This window comes from Ascaphus truei, chromosome 13 (assembly GCF_040206685.1).
Source record: "Ascaphus truei isolate aAscTru1 chromosome 13, aAscTru1.hap1, whole genome shotgun sequence".
In the NCBI taxonomy this organism is placed as follows: domain Eukaryota; kingdom Metazoa; phylum Chordata; class Amphibia; order Anura; family Ascaphidae; genus Ascaphus; species Ascaphus truei.
In genome coordinates, this window is record NC_134495.1 from 47,566,407 (window position 1) to 47,582,945 (window position 16,539).

The 16,539-nt window shown below is 39.6% G+C and overlaps 1 protein-coding gene and 1 long non-coding RNA gene across 2 annotated transcripts; one reads left to right on the top strand and one right to left on the bottom strand.

The window, feature by feature from the left end:
* The first annotated feature begins 477 nt into the window (after positions 1 to 477).
* LOC142464548 (uncharacterized) lies at positions 478 to 2,983 on the top strand. The gene is made up of 3 exons (XR_012787685.1): positions 478 to 1,177; positions 1,445 to 1,602; positions 2,555 to 2,983. It is a non-coding gene; the product is annotated as an uncharacterized LOC142464548 (long non-coding RNA).
* A 5,612-nt stretch (positions 2,984 to 8,595) lies between these two features.
* LOC142464549 (olfactory receptor 10G7-like) lies at positions 8,596 to 9,528 on the bottom strand. The gene has a single exon (XM_075567918.1). It carries the CDS (start codon positions 9,526 to 9,528, stop codon positions 8,596 to 8,598), a length of 933 nt encoding a protein of 310 aa, XP_075424033.1.
* Between the last annotated feature and the right edge of the window lie 7,011 nt (positions 9,529 to 16,539).

The window sequence follows — 16,539 nt, forward strand, 5'->3', positions numbered from 1 at the left end:
GGTGGATCTTGCGACAAAGGGGGAATGTAAGATCTGAGGAACAGTTTCTACCATGGACTCTTCAATTGCCGAGACCGACAATGTATCTGGAATATGTGCGGAATGTTGAGTAAATAGATTGAAATCTAACTCAGTTTGTGTGTCCGTGACTTCTGGGTTTATATTGGTTGATGTTTGTTCCACCAGATGTTGTGACTGTATGGATATCTGAGATGCCATGGCTCTTATGCAATTTAATTCCTGTGTGTTAAATACCACTTCTTTTTCTTTGCTTTTAATAGCAAAATGTCTCATGAGAGTGACCTTTCTAATATATCTATTCAGGTCAACAAATAAATCAAACTTATTTGGTGTGCTACTAGGTGCAAATGATAATCCCTTGGCCAGTAGAGACACATGATGTGCTGATAATACAAAACTGGACAGATTGAAAATACCGTGACTCTCTGGCATCAAAAGTCTCAGTCTGCTTGTCTCCTTTCTTTGCTGTTGTTTCCCTCCTCTTCTTCCTCGATATCTCGTTTTCTGCGTGGTGTTGTCGATGGCGGTGTTTGGCTCCAAAGAGGATATGTTTTTTCTTTTTTCTCTAATGCCTCTTGTTGACTCACCATCTCTAAAAAAGAAGCTGTATGAGAACCAGATTTTTTGTCTTTGCTACATGATGGTTTAGCTATATCCTTATTTTGTGTCTTTGGTATAGTACCACATGTGGCCTTTTTATTATCAACTTCTAAAAGCCTTGGTTCCTGTTTATCTTCCAATATTTCAAATCTATTAATTACAGGTATGGGTTGGGGAGATTTTGTATTAGACCCACTACGTCCTCTTCTCTCTTTATGATTAGATTTGGAAAAATGTTTAAACACTTTAGGTTTCTCTCTGTGTGTATGAGTGGGTTCTTTGCTATCTTCCCTTTTTCTACTAGATTTACGCCCATTTTTGTGTGGAGTGTGATGGTAAGAACTTTCTCTTTTATTCTTTTTCCAGTTTCTTACCCTATCTGTAGCATAATCTACAACATCCCTCTCATGGTGTACCCTTTTATCAATTTCAGGTGTATTGAAGAACAGTAACAGGAAAGAAACATCACAGCCATCTACTTCAAGTTTTGGACTTTGAAACACTCTTCAGAGACTGGTTTTGTTTCCTATGGACACAGTGACTCTTTAAGCGCCAGGTATCCCAATTTCACCTTCACATTCATGTTAGTCTACTTGTAACTACAGTACATCAATATACTTCTAATCTAATGAACACATACTGTATATTATTGTGTTATGTCTCTATGTAAAAATTCTGTAATTCATTCATTATTTAATTTACTCCTTCCAATCTATTTAATATTGTTAAAATTAGTCCTCATCAAGTGGTGGCTAAACACAGATTTCCGAATTTTGTAATCAGTGTGGTTCTTCTTTTTGACTGGACTCTGGCACTACTTAAGTCAATCGATTTGTTAGTGGAGTCCACCCCCTGATGAAATCCGCTTTGACGGAAGAAACGCATAGGGTCACATGGTACGAGTGGACTACGGTAGCTGAGTGAGTGCCAATCCTGATGCCGAAGAGCAAAGCTGTTGTAATTGCCCTCGTGGACTGGGAGGTTAGTGGCCCCTCCTCCCAGGGTTTAATTTCACCCCTCCCCACTTTTTAAAGTAAGTAAGTTTCTTTCCTTATGCTGTATGGATGGATTCTCTGCAGAAATTCTCCCTCCACAGAGGTAAAAGAGAAGTTTCAACAGGTTAGTGTACCTGCAAAATATGGGTATACCTTGACGTTAGTTTGCAGTCTTATAACGCTTTGGCCAAAGGTTTTAACTAAATGACCCTTATTTATGAGAATATTATTATTGATATATTTAACTATATACTAATCTCAATATTTTTTGTCAAATTGGATTTAGCATTGGGCTTTTCTGTCTTTTGTTGTATGCATTTGGGAAACAAGAATAAGCAGGCCCTTACAAATTAAATGGGAATATATTGGGGGAATCCTTGATGGAGAAGGATTTAGGTGCGCTTGTAGACCTCAGCCTTAGCAATAGTGCACAAAGTCATGGAGTAGCTGCAAAGGCAAACAAGATCTCATCTTGCATTAAACGGGCAATGGATGGAAGGGAAGTAAACATCGATCAAATTAGTTGAACTAGAACCACCTGACGAAGGAAAGTTGGATCCTACCGAAAATAGTGATTGTTTTTCTACTCTGCATTAGATCTACTAAACTTTGCGGTTTGCATTTATTTAGACACCCTTCCTGCCGTGCTGATACTTTGATCAAGAACGAACATTTTGTAATACATAAGCATTGCAATATTTGTAAAAGTGTCCTGTCCACACCATAGAAATGGGGATTTGAACTGCTTGTGCTCAACGGGTTTATACAAGGGAATATTCTTTAAGGGTCAGTTTCTAAATATAACTCAAACAACCATCAACACTTACAGTGTAAATGCTTGCTTGTATCTGAAACCATGTGAGTGTCATTTGTTTTACCTACCATTTATAAACTATACATACGGTCGGCACTATGTCCAGTTGTATCTTTTAAACAAGGTCCCTGGGAGTCCATTCATACGGGGAAACACTGATTTCTGCATCTCCTGGTGATTGAGTGACAACTAAGAGCGTCCCAAAAAGATACCTTTATGTGCCTGCAAAACCTCACACGTTTGTGAGTATATAATAGAGAGCAGTGTCATCATTTTTTGAGCTTAATTTTTACAATATTGCACTATCACTATTTTATTTTTTCTTTACATATATTGCGCTTCCCGGAGACTTCATCGCTACTATACATCACGAGGATTGACTGAGCAAACCTCAACTGGGTCACAGCTGCATCTTCCTATATGTTTGCATAAGTATCACTGTGTATTATTTTTTACACTATTATCACTGGTTAATATCTGATTATTTGGAGCGCCACATTTTGATAAGTTTTCTTTTGTATAGACTTTGATAAAGTACCTGTACTATATCTGCCAGTGCCTCAAGATGATTTCCCTTAGCAAATTTGGGAAAATTTTTTGATTGAGGCTTAAATTTCTAATGAATAAAGTCTGGAGTGCTCATATTAGGGAGTCCAGGAATTGGGAAAATAAAAATACTAATTCAATAATCCCTAATATGAGCACTCCAGACTTTATTCATTCGAAATTTAAGCCTCAATCACAATTTTTTCCCAAATTTGCTAAGGGAAATAATCTTGAGGTATTCTTTCAATTAGTAACAAAGGATTTGGAAACCCTATGTAATAACAAAGGCAGGCAGCATAATAACCTGACTAAAGAAGAGAGAATAGCGCTAGAAGAACTCACAACAGATAAAACAATTGTGATTAAACCAGCAGATAAGGGGGGGGGGGGGTGTTGTAATTATGGATCATGAATACTATATGCTAGAATCCAAGAAAATACTGGGTGATAGATTAACATATCAGAAATTGAAGTCCAATCCCACAACACTCTATAAAAAGGAACTTCAAGCCCTATTGGAGGATGGTAGAAGACTGGGAATTCTGGAGGAACATGAATTTCAGTTCCTATACGTGGAAGATCCAGTGTTCCCGGTCTTCTACTTCCTACCAAAAATTCACAAAAACATTACACACCCCCCAGGGAGACCAATAATATCTGGTATTGGATCATTAACGGCAAACCTGTCAGAATTTATTGACAGCTATTTACAGGACATTGTGAAACAACAAAAATCTTATCTAAAAGATACCAGTGATGTAATCAGGGCCCTTAGGAACATAGAGTGGCAGGATAACTATATATTGGTCACCACTGATGTAACAGCTTTGTATACATCTATAAAACACGAGGATGGTTGCAAGGCGGTGAAAATGTTCCTGGAGAAAGATGGGAAAATCCCAGAGGTACAGATAGAATTCCTCATCAGATGTATCCAATTTGTTTTAACAAAAAATTTCTTTTGGTTCTGTGATGAGTTTTTCCTGCAACTGTGTGGAACCGCCATGGGGACCAAATTTGCCCCCAGCTATGCCAACCTACTTATGGCCATGTGGGAAGATCTGTATATATGGTCTTGGATAGGTCTGGGTGCAAATTTGGTCACATGGCGGAGGTTCATTGATGATATTGTCTTTGTTTGGAAGGGCACATTGGAGGATTTAGATACATTTCTTGTGTATCTTAACAATAATGAACTAAATCTTAGATTCACCTCCACTGTCAGTAAAACCACTGTAAACTTTCTGGACTTAACAATATACATAGAAAACAATGTTATAAAAACAAAAAATTTCTTCAAAGATGTAGATGCGAACAACTACATCCTGCAGTCAAATTGCCATCTTAATAAATGGATTAACAACATTCCATATGGCCAATACTGCAGACTTAAACGAAATTGCACTGATAATGAGGTGTATGAAGAACAATCAACTATACTGTCCAGAAAGTTTTCAGAGCGGAATTACAAACCCAATATTATTCAAAAAGCATTGGATAAAACAAGACATGTGTCAAGAGAGTCTATGTTAACCCCTAGGGTAAAAACTAGCGGGAACGATAATTTAAAGGTACCCTTTATTACCCAATACAATAGGGATGCATATAAAATAAATAACATACTGAACAATCACTGGTCCATCCTAAAAAATGATCCCATCATAGGTACTTCTTTACCTGACAAAGTTCAAATGGTGTATAGGAAAGCACAAAATGTAAAGAAATTTGTAGCACCTAGCGCTTTGAGGGGTTCCCCAATTATTAAAAACCCCACGTGGTTAGAACCACCGAAAGGGTTTTTTGATTGTAAATTTTGTACTGCTTGCCATTACAGTTGTAAGACTACGAATACCTTTCAGTCTAATATCACTAAGAAGGTATACAATATAAAACATCATTTAAACTGTAGGTCTAACTTTGTTATCTATTTGATTGAATGCGAGTGTGGTCTACAATATATAGGGAAAACTATAAGACCCCTGAAAACACGCATCTTGGAACACATAGGGAATATAAAAAGGAAAATGACAACCCATAGTGTTCCAAACCACTTCCTGATGGCACATAATGCGGACCCTAAGGGGTTAAAATTTAAAGCAATAGAGCAAGTTATGCCCCATTGGAGAGGAGGGAATAGACACACAGCATTGATTAAAAGAGAATCATTCTGGATGTTCGAATTAAAAACTATGTCTCCATCCGGTTTGAATTTAGATTTTGATCTTAAACCTTTTTTGTGATTTTAAATGAACTAACACTTTGTTTTTGCTTTCATTTTAGAAATTGCCTTTGCCCAAATGAATAATGTTATGCACTTTCCACCCATACTCCCCCAGTGTAGGGACAACATTCCCTTTCTATTACCTGTTTTTAACATTGTATAGTAATTTTAGTAATTTTAGTAATACTGAGTTTTTGTATTTAGATTAAATTTTAAAACTATTTTCTGAATTGTATTGTTAATTTTGTATTGAGGACTATATTCAAATAAACCAATGCATTTTAAACTGATTGTATAAAAGATGTGTATTTTACGATGGATTGTATTAAAACTTGCTATTTGCACTGTATAACTGTTAACCTATGACTTTATAATATGTGAAATACAGAGACAGCATCGTTTCAGTCTCATTATAGCCTTAAGTGTATACGATTAACTCAAATAGAATCAGGTGAACTACTGACCAATGAGAACACAGTTTAGGGTATATATATCTCTCCCAATCACTAAAATGTCACTCCTGATGAAACCTATGTGGTGAAACGCGTAGAGTGACGTTTTATTCCTGAGACGGCCGGAACCCCAGGAAGTGGACGCGGCGGATGACATCACTTCCGGTTGATTGGAACCCACCGGTGGAACGCACGCCACGAGAGAGGGGAAGCGGAGATACCATCCACCCGGCCATAGAGATCAATTGAGATCTAAATGCTTGCTTGTATCTGAAACCATGTGAGTGTCATTTGTTTTACCTACCATTTATAAACTATACATACGGTCGGCACTATGTCCAGTTGTATCTTTTAAACAAGGTCCCTGGGAGTCCATTCATACGGGGAAACACTGATTTCTGCATCTCCTGGTGATTGAGTGACAACTAAGAGCGTCCCAAAAAGATACCTTTATGTGCCTGCAAAACCTCACACGTTTGTGAGTATATAATAGAGAGCAGTGTCATCATTTTTTGAGCTTAATTTTTACAATATTGCACTATCACTATTTTATTTTTTCTTTACATATATTGCGCTTCCCGGAGACTTTATCGCTACTTTATCAAAGTCTACCTGATATAACTACAGAGAAAAATGAACCATAACTTTGTTAAAAAAAAAAAAAAGAATGATTTAAATTGATTATTTTTTTTAATTCGATAAGGCTAGTGCTCTTTTCCCATTTTCCGGCTAAGTGCCGTGTTTACAGTGTCACACTGGGACTTCCGGCGACGGTGTATGCTGCAGCCGCATCATCTGTAATGTGACGAGACCAGCGGGACTGAGACCGAAGCATAGGAGCGTGTGACGGCGGCGGCCGGGGCTTGGAGGCACTGTGTGGAGTCCCCCGTTGGGAGCTTGCACCAAGGGAGAGACTGAGCAGTACAACACGCTGGTTTATACCACATTGTCGTGAGTAGGATTCCAATTTTACCTTTTCCGGATGGGATCCCCTCAGCTTGTGTTCTTCATTTTTAGACATTGATTTTTTCAGTCATAATTTTATTAAATACAACCAGTTCATTTTCAGTTATTCTGTGTTCCATGTTGTTTTAGGTGTTGTTTGTGGTTAGGGTGTTTGTTTAATTGGTATATGTCAGTGTTTTTCTTTTTTTTTTCCCCACATGTCATGAGACTTCTATAAAGATCTTTTTGGACATTATATGTACATTAAGGACATTACCATCCATTGGTCAGTGTTCACTATAAGATTACATATATAGGCGCCGGTATATTGTTTTGTTTTGTGTATTTAGGTAGTGATCTGTATCGATCACAGTTACCAGGCAGCCTAGCCCTTAACACATAAGGTCTTTGTAATTACTTTCAGTGCAAGTTCACTGAATATATTTAAGCAATAGCGCTTTTATCACATCTTCTTTGTATCTTTTCCCATTATGCAACATTGAACCAGTTTTGGGAAAACTAAGGCCTCGGCCATGTTCCCTGCTTGCTGGCGGAAGCGCGCTAACGCGCGCTCCCGCTCAGCACTGAGCCCTACAGCCGCAACTAGAGCGGCTTTAGTAGGGGCTCACCTGCGCTTACGCGCACTTGCGGAAGCGCAGGTCTAAGGGGAATTTTAAATTCCCCCGCTTGCCGGCGCGACAAGCCGGTCACATGAGCGGTTCACCCAATGAGGGCGAACCAGCTCCGTGACGTCACTGGCCCACCCCCGGCCAGTGACGCGCCCGCCCCCGGCCCGCCCCCTGATGGCCCGCTGACAGCGCGTGCAGTAAGCAACCGCAAGGCCAGGGAAAGCACCCGCTTTCCCTGCGCCTCAGCGCGCCTCAGCACGCCAGCAGGGAGCGTGGCCGAGGCCTTACTTTGACAAGTAGTCCATATTATTTCAGTTTACAATCTACACCACTTCTCCATCTTGACAAATAAGTCCTATACTGAGCTCTATGAGGCACTGACCAATTATCTCAGTTTACCAAATGAAGTAATACAATCTTTGGTTTTCATTGATTCTTCTAATGTTTTGATTGCTTATTATTTATTGGGATTCTTCACTGAACAGACCTTAGAAAATCTGCTGAAGAATGCTACATTTGAAGACCAATTAACTTTTACAAGATCACTACTAATCACCCTGGCAGCTGTTCTGTATGATAAAATCTTAAGGATTCCAATGCATTATTTGCTTGGCGACTTTGCTGCCATACGTATGTGCAGAAGCTGAGAAAGGAATGCATCTACTTACTAATAATGCATATACTTAATAATATAATGCATATATAATGCATATACTAATGCATATACTTACTAATAATTTATTTATAGCATCACTGTGAAATGCTCAAAGAACTAGATTGGTCATCGCTTGAGTCTAGGCGCAAAGTTCATCTTTCCTGTCTCACCTTCAAATACTTTCTGGGCAAGCTACCCGTCTATCTGAACAAGCTCCTTACCCTTACCACATGCAGCACTTATCATCTGAGATCTGACTCTAAAAGACTGTTCATGGTCCCAAGGTTCAGCAAAGTACACGGCCGCTCCTCCTTCTCTTACCGTGCACCCCATAACTAGAACAATCTACCGGAGACTCTCACATCCACAACCAGTTTAAGTTCTTTCAAAACTAAAGCGGTCTCACATTTTAATCTGGTCTGCAATTGTTACATACGTGTATAATATATACATTATAATATCTCTAACTGTGCATGCAATGTCTTGTATATAATGTATGCCCTGCTCACTTATGTAACTGTATTTATAACATAATATGTATTATTTGTCATCTTAACTCTATGCCCAGGACATACTTTAAAATGAGACGTAACTCTCAATGTATTACTTCCTGGTAAAACATTTTATAAATAAATAAATTATTTGAGATGCATACACTTCAACCACACATACTATTAAAATGTCCATAAAAGAGGCACATGGAATTGTTTGAACTGATTATACATACAGTTTTCCCCATTTCATTCTTCCCAAGGCTGTCTTCACCTCCTTGTTTCTCAATGAATAAATTATGGGATTCAACATTGGGGTCACGAGAGTGTAGAAAACGGCAATAGTCTCTTCTACTAAAAAGTTAATTGAGTTTGGCCTCAGATAAATGAAGACTGGAGGTCCGAAGTACATGGATACAGTGATCACGTGTGAGGCGCAGGTGGAGAAGGTTTTACGCCTCCCCTCAGAGGTGCTAATCTTCATGATGGCCATCACAATGTGCACGTAAGATGTCAAGATGAAGAGAAAGCAGATCAAAGCAATGGTCCCAATGTTAGTCAATATCATGGCCTTATTGACTGTAGTGTCTGCACATACCAGTTTCAAAATTGGAATAATGTCACAGAAGAAATAGTCTATCCTATTAGGCCCACAGAAAGGGAGCTGGAAGGTTAATGTGGTATGGATCATGGAGTGCACTGATCCAGTTAAATAGACACCAGCAACACAATTTGTGCACACCTTCAAGCTCATAAGCTTGTTATAGTGCAAGGGTCGGCATATGGCCAAATAGCGGTCATACGCCATGACGGTGTATAGAAAACACTCTGTGCTGGCCAAGAAGTGGAAGAAATACAATTGAGTGACACATCCATGGAAGGAAATGGTCTTCCCCTCTTCTAGAATGTCAGCAAGCATTTTTGGCATGGTGACTGTGGACAGCCATATGTCCAGGAAGGAGAGGTTTACGAGGAAGAGATACATGGGTCTGTAGAGGTGAGGGTCCCCTCTCACAACTAACATCAAGAGAAAGTTCCCCAGCAGGGTGAAGAGATAAATACAGAGGAATATCACAAAGAGAGGAATCTTCGTGGCCTCAGAATGAGAAAGCCCCAACAGAACAAATGTTGTCACTGAGGAGGAATTCACAGGCTCCATAGTATCCTTTATCTAGAGGAAATAGGACATGATTCCATCAGCCATATGCATTATATCTGTAAAGTGTATATAAAGCTCAGTTCCTACAAGTCATAACACTGCCGGGAAATAATAACTTTCTTAAAAAATATTTAATCAGTAAAAAAGATGTGATGATATTCATCGTTAGTGTTAGTGACATATATCAGGTGGGAAATATATTTAATTAATGTCAGATATATCTTTTTTCCCATTGATATAGGTCACTAATGATGAATATTATCACATCTTTTTTTAATGATTACATCATTTTTAAGAATGCTTTAATACACCTTATTGTTTGCATCCTAGCCTTTTAAACTTCTTGAATAAGAATTTTATATTTTTGAATATTCCATTTTTATCAGGAATACATTATGCATACATCCTTAACCTTCTCTGATCATAGGTTCATGTAACCATTATTAATTAAGCTCATTGGGACTGTTAGTAAATTGGATGTATACATACTGCCTTTCAATCTGTCTTTTAAATGTATCACACTATTATATATCCACCCTCCACACTGAGTCCAAACAATAAATGCACAGAGAATGTAATTCTATACCAAACAGCACACCGACAGGGTTATATACAGATGAAATGAAGAGGCAACAATTATGACACCTGACGAAGCCAAGCGAAACGCGTTGAGTCTATTTCAGCGTTTGCCAGTGCCCAGCCGCATCCTGGCTGAGGTGTGCTGCATCCCGTCTCCGTCCGTACCACCTGACTAACAAAACGTCACGACACCGGAAGTTCCGAGGATGATGAGACGCCGCTTCACGGTGTGGCGGTGAGATTGCTGGATCCTGACATCTATAGTTTTACATGCCCATTTTATATGTTATAATGTAAGTGTGTTTGTTTAAACACTTTTTATAAACTGCTATTTGGTACAGTTTGCCCTATGTTTTGCTTCTGTTTCCACTAAGATCACCACATCATAGAAGAATTGATTAGTAGACCTATAAACTACTAGTGTTACCAGGACCATTGGTGACACATTCCAAGACTAAAAACTCCTACCAAACAGATTTGGAAAATGCTGTTTTGATGTAAGAGAATGTGAGTTCCCACTTTACAGAACACCCTAAGAAATCTGTAGACAGTTGAAAACATATTTCACTATGTTGTATTTTTATGTTTTCATTAAATGGCGACACCTGCGCTCCCCAGAACATCGCTACACATATATTTATCGATTTTCTTATTTGATATAATTTTTAGAAACGCTGATGTGCTGCAAGTGGATTGTTGCAAACACTTATAACACAAACTCTGCTTTTTCTATGACTGGGCATTTAACCAAGCAAAAAAAAAGAAAAAAGAAAGCAGCTGCTTGCAAAGAGGAAGACTGACCTGAAACAAGGATTGCAGACAGCTTTCTCTGGGCCCAAACTAGAGTTTAAGCTGGGTCCCCCCATCCCCATATCTCACATCCACATCTTTCACGCCTGCCCCGCTTCTCTCTCTTCCACCCCTACATCTCTCTCCTACCTCCACCTCTCTAGCCCCAACCTCTCTCCTTCTCTTGCCCCCCTCTCTCCCTCCCTTGCCACCACCTCTCTCTCGCCCCCACTTCTCTCCCTCTCCCACACCTCTCCCTCACCCCTCTCCCTCTCCTCTCTTTCACCCTCACCTCTCTCTCCCTCACCTCTCTATGCCTCTCCCCACCTCTCTCCCTCTCTCATTCCCACCTCTCTCTCTCCCACCCAGCTCTCTCTCTCCCTCTATCACCCCCACCTCTGTTCTGCTTCTCCCTCTCATGCCCCCACCTCTCTCTCTTCCTCACCTCTCTCCCTTTCTCTTCCCACCTCTATCCCTCTTTCTCCCACATCTTACAAAGTTTCATGGTAGATGAGGTTGGAAAAAGACATACGTCCATCAAGTTCAACCTGTGCTAAATATAGACGACAGATACGTTGTCCTATATTTGTACTTACAGTATATTGATCCAGAGGAAGGCAAACACAAAACCCCAGTGACATATCATCCAATGAAATCTCATAAGGTGAAAAATAAATTCCTTCCTGACTCCAAATATTAGCAATCATATGACTTCCTGGATCAACATCCTTCCCATGTTTACATATATAGTATATCACCATATAACTTTACTTTCTAAAAAGAAGTGCAAGCTTATTTTCAATATATCTATTGTATCTGCCATCACAGTCTACATGGGTAACAAATTCCACATTATTACTGCTCTTACGGTAAATAATTATTTCCTTTGTTGCTGGTGAAATCTTCTTTGTACTGCCCTTGGGATGAATAATTATTAAGAAAGCTCCTTGTATTGTCCCCGAATATATTTGTACTATAGTTATAATACCCCTCTTTGTAAACAAATCTACTTTAGCTACACTTTCATTATAAATCAGATTATTTATCCCCTTTATTAATTTGGTGGCTCTTCTCAGCACTCTTGTTCCATAATGTATTTTCTAAGGAGCGGTGCCCAAAATTGTACAGCATATTCTTGGTGTGGTCTTACTAATGCTTTATAAAGGGGCATAATTATGTTTACTTCACTTCCATCACCAAGATAAGATCTTGTTTGCCTTTGCAGCTACTGCATGACTTTTAGCACTATTGCTAAGCCTGTTGTCTATGAGCGCTCCTAAATCCTTCTCCATCAAGGATTCCCCCAATTTATCCCCATTTAATTTGTAAGTCGCCTGTTTATTCTTGCTTCCCAAATGCATAACCTTACATTTATCTGTATTAAACATCATCTGCCATTTACCTGCCCACGTTTCCAGTCTCCCCAAGTCCTTCTGGAGAGACATTACATCCTGCTCTGATTCTACTACCTTACACAATTGAGTGTCACCAGCAAAGATTGAGACTTTACTCTCGATGCCAACCTCAAGGTCATTAATAAACACATTAACAAGTGCCAGTACCGGTCCCTGAGGTACTCCACTGGCAACTTTAGCCCAACCTGAAAAAGTTACATTTATGAAAAATATATGTTGTCTATCATGCAACCAGTTTTCAATCCAGATGCAAATATTTTTACTGAGTCTAATTTGCTTTATTTTGTACCCCAACCTCTTGTGTGATACCGTATCAAAAGCCTTTGCAAAATCTAAGTAGACCACATCAACTGCATTACCCTGGTCTAAACTCCTTCTTACCTCCTCAAAGAAACTAATAAGATTTATTTGGCAAGACTTATCCTTCAGAAATCCAATCTGACTATTACTAATATTTTTTCCCCATTGGTTAATCCTGAATATTATCCCGTACTAAACCTTCAAGTAGCTTCCCCACTATTGATGTCAGGCTTACAGGTCTGTAATTCCCCGGTTGTGATCTATCTCCTTTTTTGCAGGGTCTCTTAACTGGTCCGGTACAGCATCTTCTCCTCAGATGACGTGGCATCATAACATTGCGGCATCATGTTGTCATGGCAATGCGATGTCATGTGATTTCACAATGCCATATGGTGTCGCATTTTCATGGCAATGCAACATCATTTCACATCATGGCCACCATGATGACTGGATGCTGAAGGAAGAGATGCTACTGGACAGGTAAGAGACAGTTACAGAAGCCCTGCACTCTCTCCTGGCAATCAGCTTAATTGTTGTGGGGAAGAGCGTGGGGCCTCTGTAACTGTGGGGCTCAGGGTGATGGCACCGACATCAATTTGGCCCTGCATAGATTATCTCTATGCTAAATCAATAAATGAAAGAGGACAATGCAAATCTGGGGAATCCTATCATCCAGTAAAACCCTTCTTGTACACAAGACTAAAGGGCTTAATATTGTCCCCAAGGAAATATTTTAACAACTACTACAAACCATTTAACAAAGAAAAGTATCTGTCTATTATAATATCCCCCCTTCCTTCTGTACACATCCACCACAAGATAACTGATATCGGAGTACACTGTGTTAATACTCCTATGGAAATGTCATCTCCTTCAATGTCAGAGTGGTCATCAATGCATTGCAGAGCATCACAGAAGGGGTTAATATCAGTGACCTTCTGACCACTGGTTACAAAAGCAGTTAAAACAGCAAAAACAGAGCTCCTCATATTTCATCGCAAACCTGGCCCCATTTCCTCCTTTCACATTACTGTTGGAAGTTCTGTCATACAACCAGTAGCGGTTGCTGGTTTGTGAGAGCGAAAGCCCCGGCGATCACACTATCCAGCTTACAATCATCAGTGACTGCTGTATGCTGCTATCTTAGGCGGAGGAATATATTATTCAACTTTACATACAAAAACGCTGTTTTTTATCCTGCTTCTTGTAAGTAGGCGATCCGTAAGAGCCAAGTTTCTTCTTGAATTCTGACCCATAATTGTCCATAAGTACTACACTATGATTTGTTATTGTATGTTTTTTTCTGGGTGTTCCTGATGATCCTGCTCCCTTCCTGTCCTGGATTCATACAACCAGTAGCGCAAGCATGCTTCCTAGGGGTCACACTCGACTCCTCTCTAACATTCTCTTCTCATATTCAAAACGTTTCTAAAACCTGTTGCTTTTTCCTCCGCAATATTACAAAGATACGCCCTTTCCTCTGTTGCTCCACTGCTAAAACTCTGACACAGGCCATCATGCTCTCCCATCTCGATTACTGTAACCTCCTGCTGTCCGGCCTTCCGGCTTCTCACCTGTCTCCCCTACAATCTATCCTAAACGCTGCTTCCAGAATCACTCTACTCTTTCCTAAATCTGTATCAGCGTCTCCCCTGCTGAAATCCCTCTCCTGGCTTCCGATCAAATCCCGCATCTCACACTCAATTCTCCTCCTCACTTTTAAAGCTTTACACTCTTCTGCCCCTCCTTACATCTCAGCCTTAATTTCTCTCTATGCACCATCCAGACTCTTGCGTTCCGCTCAAGGATGTCTTCTTTCTAACCCTTTGTATTTAAAGCCCTCTCCAGCCTTAAACCCTTTTCACTGACTGCCCCAAAGTTCTGGGATGCCCTTCCCCTCAATACCCAACTAGCACCCTCTCTATCCACCTTTAAGACCAACCTTAAAACACACCTGCTAAACGAAGCCTATGAGTAGCTCCATGGCTGATACTATACACCTGATACGTAAAGCTTGGCCCCCTGCAGCTGCACTTACCAGAATGCCCTCCTACTGTCTCTGTACATTCTCCCTACCAATTTAATTGTTAGCTCTTCAGAGCAGGGACTCCACTTCCTAAATGGTAATTTTTATGTCTGAAGCACTTATTCCCATTATGTGTTATTTGTATTATTTGTTATTTATATGATTGCCACGTGTATTACTGCTGTGAAGCGCTATGTACATTAATGGCGCTATATCAATAAAGACATACATACATACAGTAGCTGTACTAAATAATAGAGCAGGGCACTTCAACTACTTAAGAGCTGGAGAGAGGCTGTGGGAGGAGCCGCTTCTGTATCAACACATATTGCAACAACCTCTAAACATCTATCAATGTACAGTAGCACTGTCTGTGACATTATTACTTTTGTTTCATCATTAAAAACAGGCTAAACTATTCCAGAAATCAACGCCATAAAAGCATTGTACAATACACAAACACATATGACAAAAAATGTGTGTGTGTGTGTGTGTGTGTGTGTGTATGTATGTATATATATATATACACACACAGGGAGAGACAGACAGAAGAGGTGTGACTACACTGCTTAAAATTTCTGAATTCCTGACAGGGATATTTGGGACGTTACACAGTTTCCAGCATTATATTTCTGTTATCTACTACAAGGGATTCATCCTGATGCATTGCAGTTCCTCTGCATGCAAAAATAACTCTTTACCTCACCCTTAGATCCTTGGTTAAAGAAAGTACAGTAGGACATCTGTTTTCAATGTTACCGGTAGAGCAGAGTCCTCACTCATGGTAAATCACAGCTCATGCATTCCAGGCTCATTGTTACACCTGACACAGACAGGTATTTAAGGTTTGTTGGTTCCTTGGGGGGTGGAAAGAATTCCCTGTACCCTTAATTAGACCTGACATTAAGCAGATGCAATTAATTAAGATTATCATAACAACTGGTTTAAGAGTGGATATGTTGATACTTATGCTACATGTACACACAAACATACTGTATGTAAATGTAGAGATTGATTTCAAGGTGTACATAGAAAGTGTTTGACACAACATTGAAGTAAGTGATAGACAGGTAGGAGAATCTGACTCTGAATCACTGCAGATGGCTCATTTGTTAATATTTTTAACCAGAAACTTAATACAGGCCCTACTGTATATATGTCCAGAAGCACATAAACAAAAACAGATCCAACAGATTTATCCAAGCCCCCCCCCCCCATACCCCCCTGAGCCTCGCAAAACTGGGACAAATAACTGCACTATATTTACTAAGGAAATCCATTCTCGTTCTTTATTGCTAAATCTGGGGCAGTGTTATACTGATGTAGCTGCCTGTTCTCTACCGCTTCACGGGACAATGTCACGGTCATCTATTGTGTTTCGCTTGTAATATAAACAATATACATTACCTCTAACTCGCGGCAAGCTGGCGAGTTGTCAATCACACCTGTAATTACACCTGTAGATGTCAGACAAAATTCTGATTGCAGTTCAGCGCCTGTTCGGCAGATGGCAAAGTCAATGTCTTTGCCTATGAGGGACATTGGATGCTACATTACATATATACTCAATGTATAGAACCAGGTGTCTTTTAATACCAGATCAAAAGCACAGACATTACAGTAATCCATTGTTAAATGACCTTGGTCACTCAAGACGTTATGAAATTTAGGCATTTCACATTTTATTACAAAACAGAAATGTTCAGTACTTTATTTAACATTGACTTCACTGCCGACAGTTGAATGGGACATACTGTACAGTACGATGTAAACTGGTTTTAGTAGTCCCCAATGCAGTTTTGCATACATGATATTTTCTGCTATTAATGCTCGAACGGATATGAAGGTGACTTTGTCTGAGATCTATGACTATATAATTGACAAGTACGAATACATCAAAAA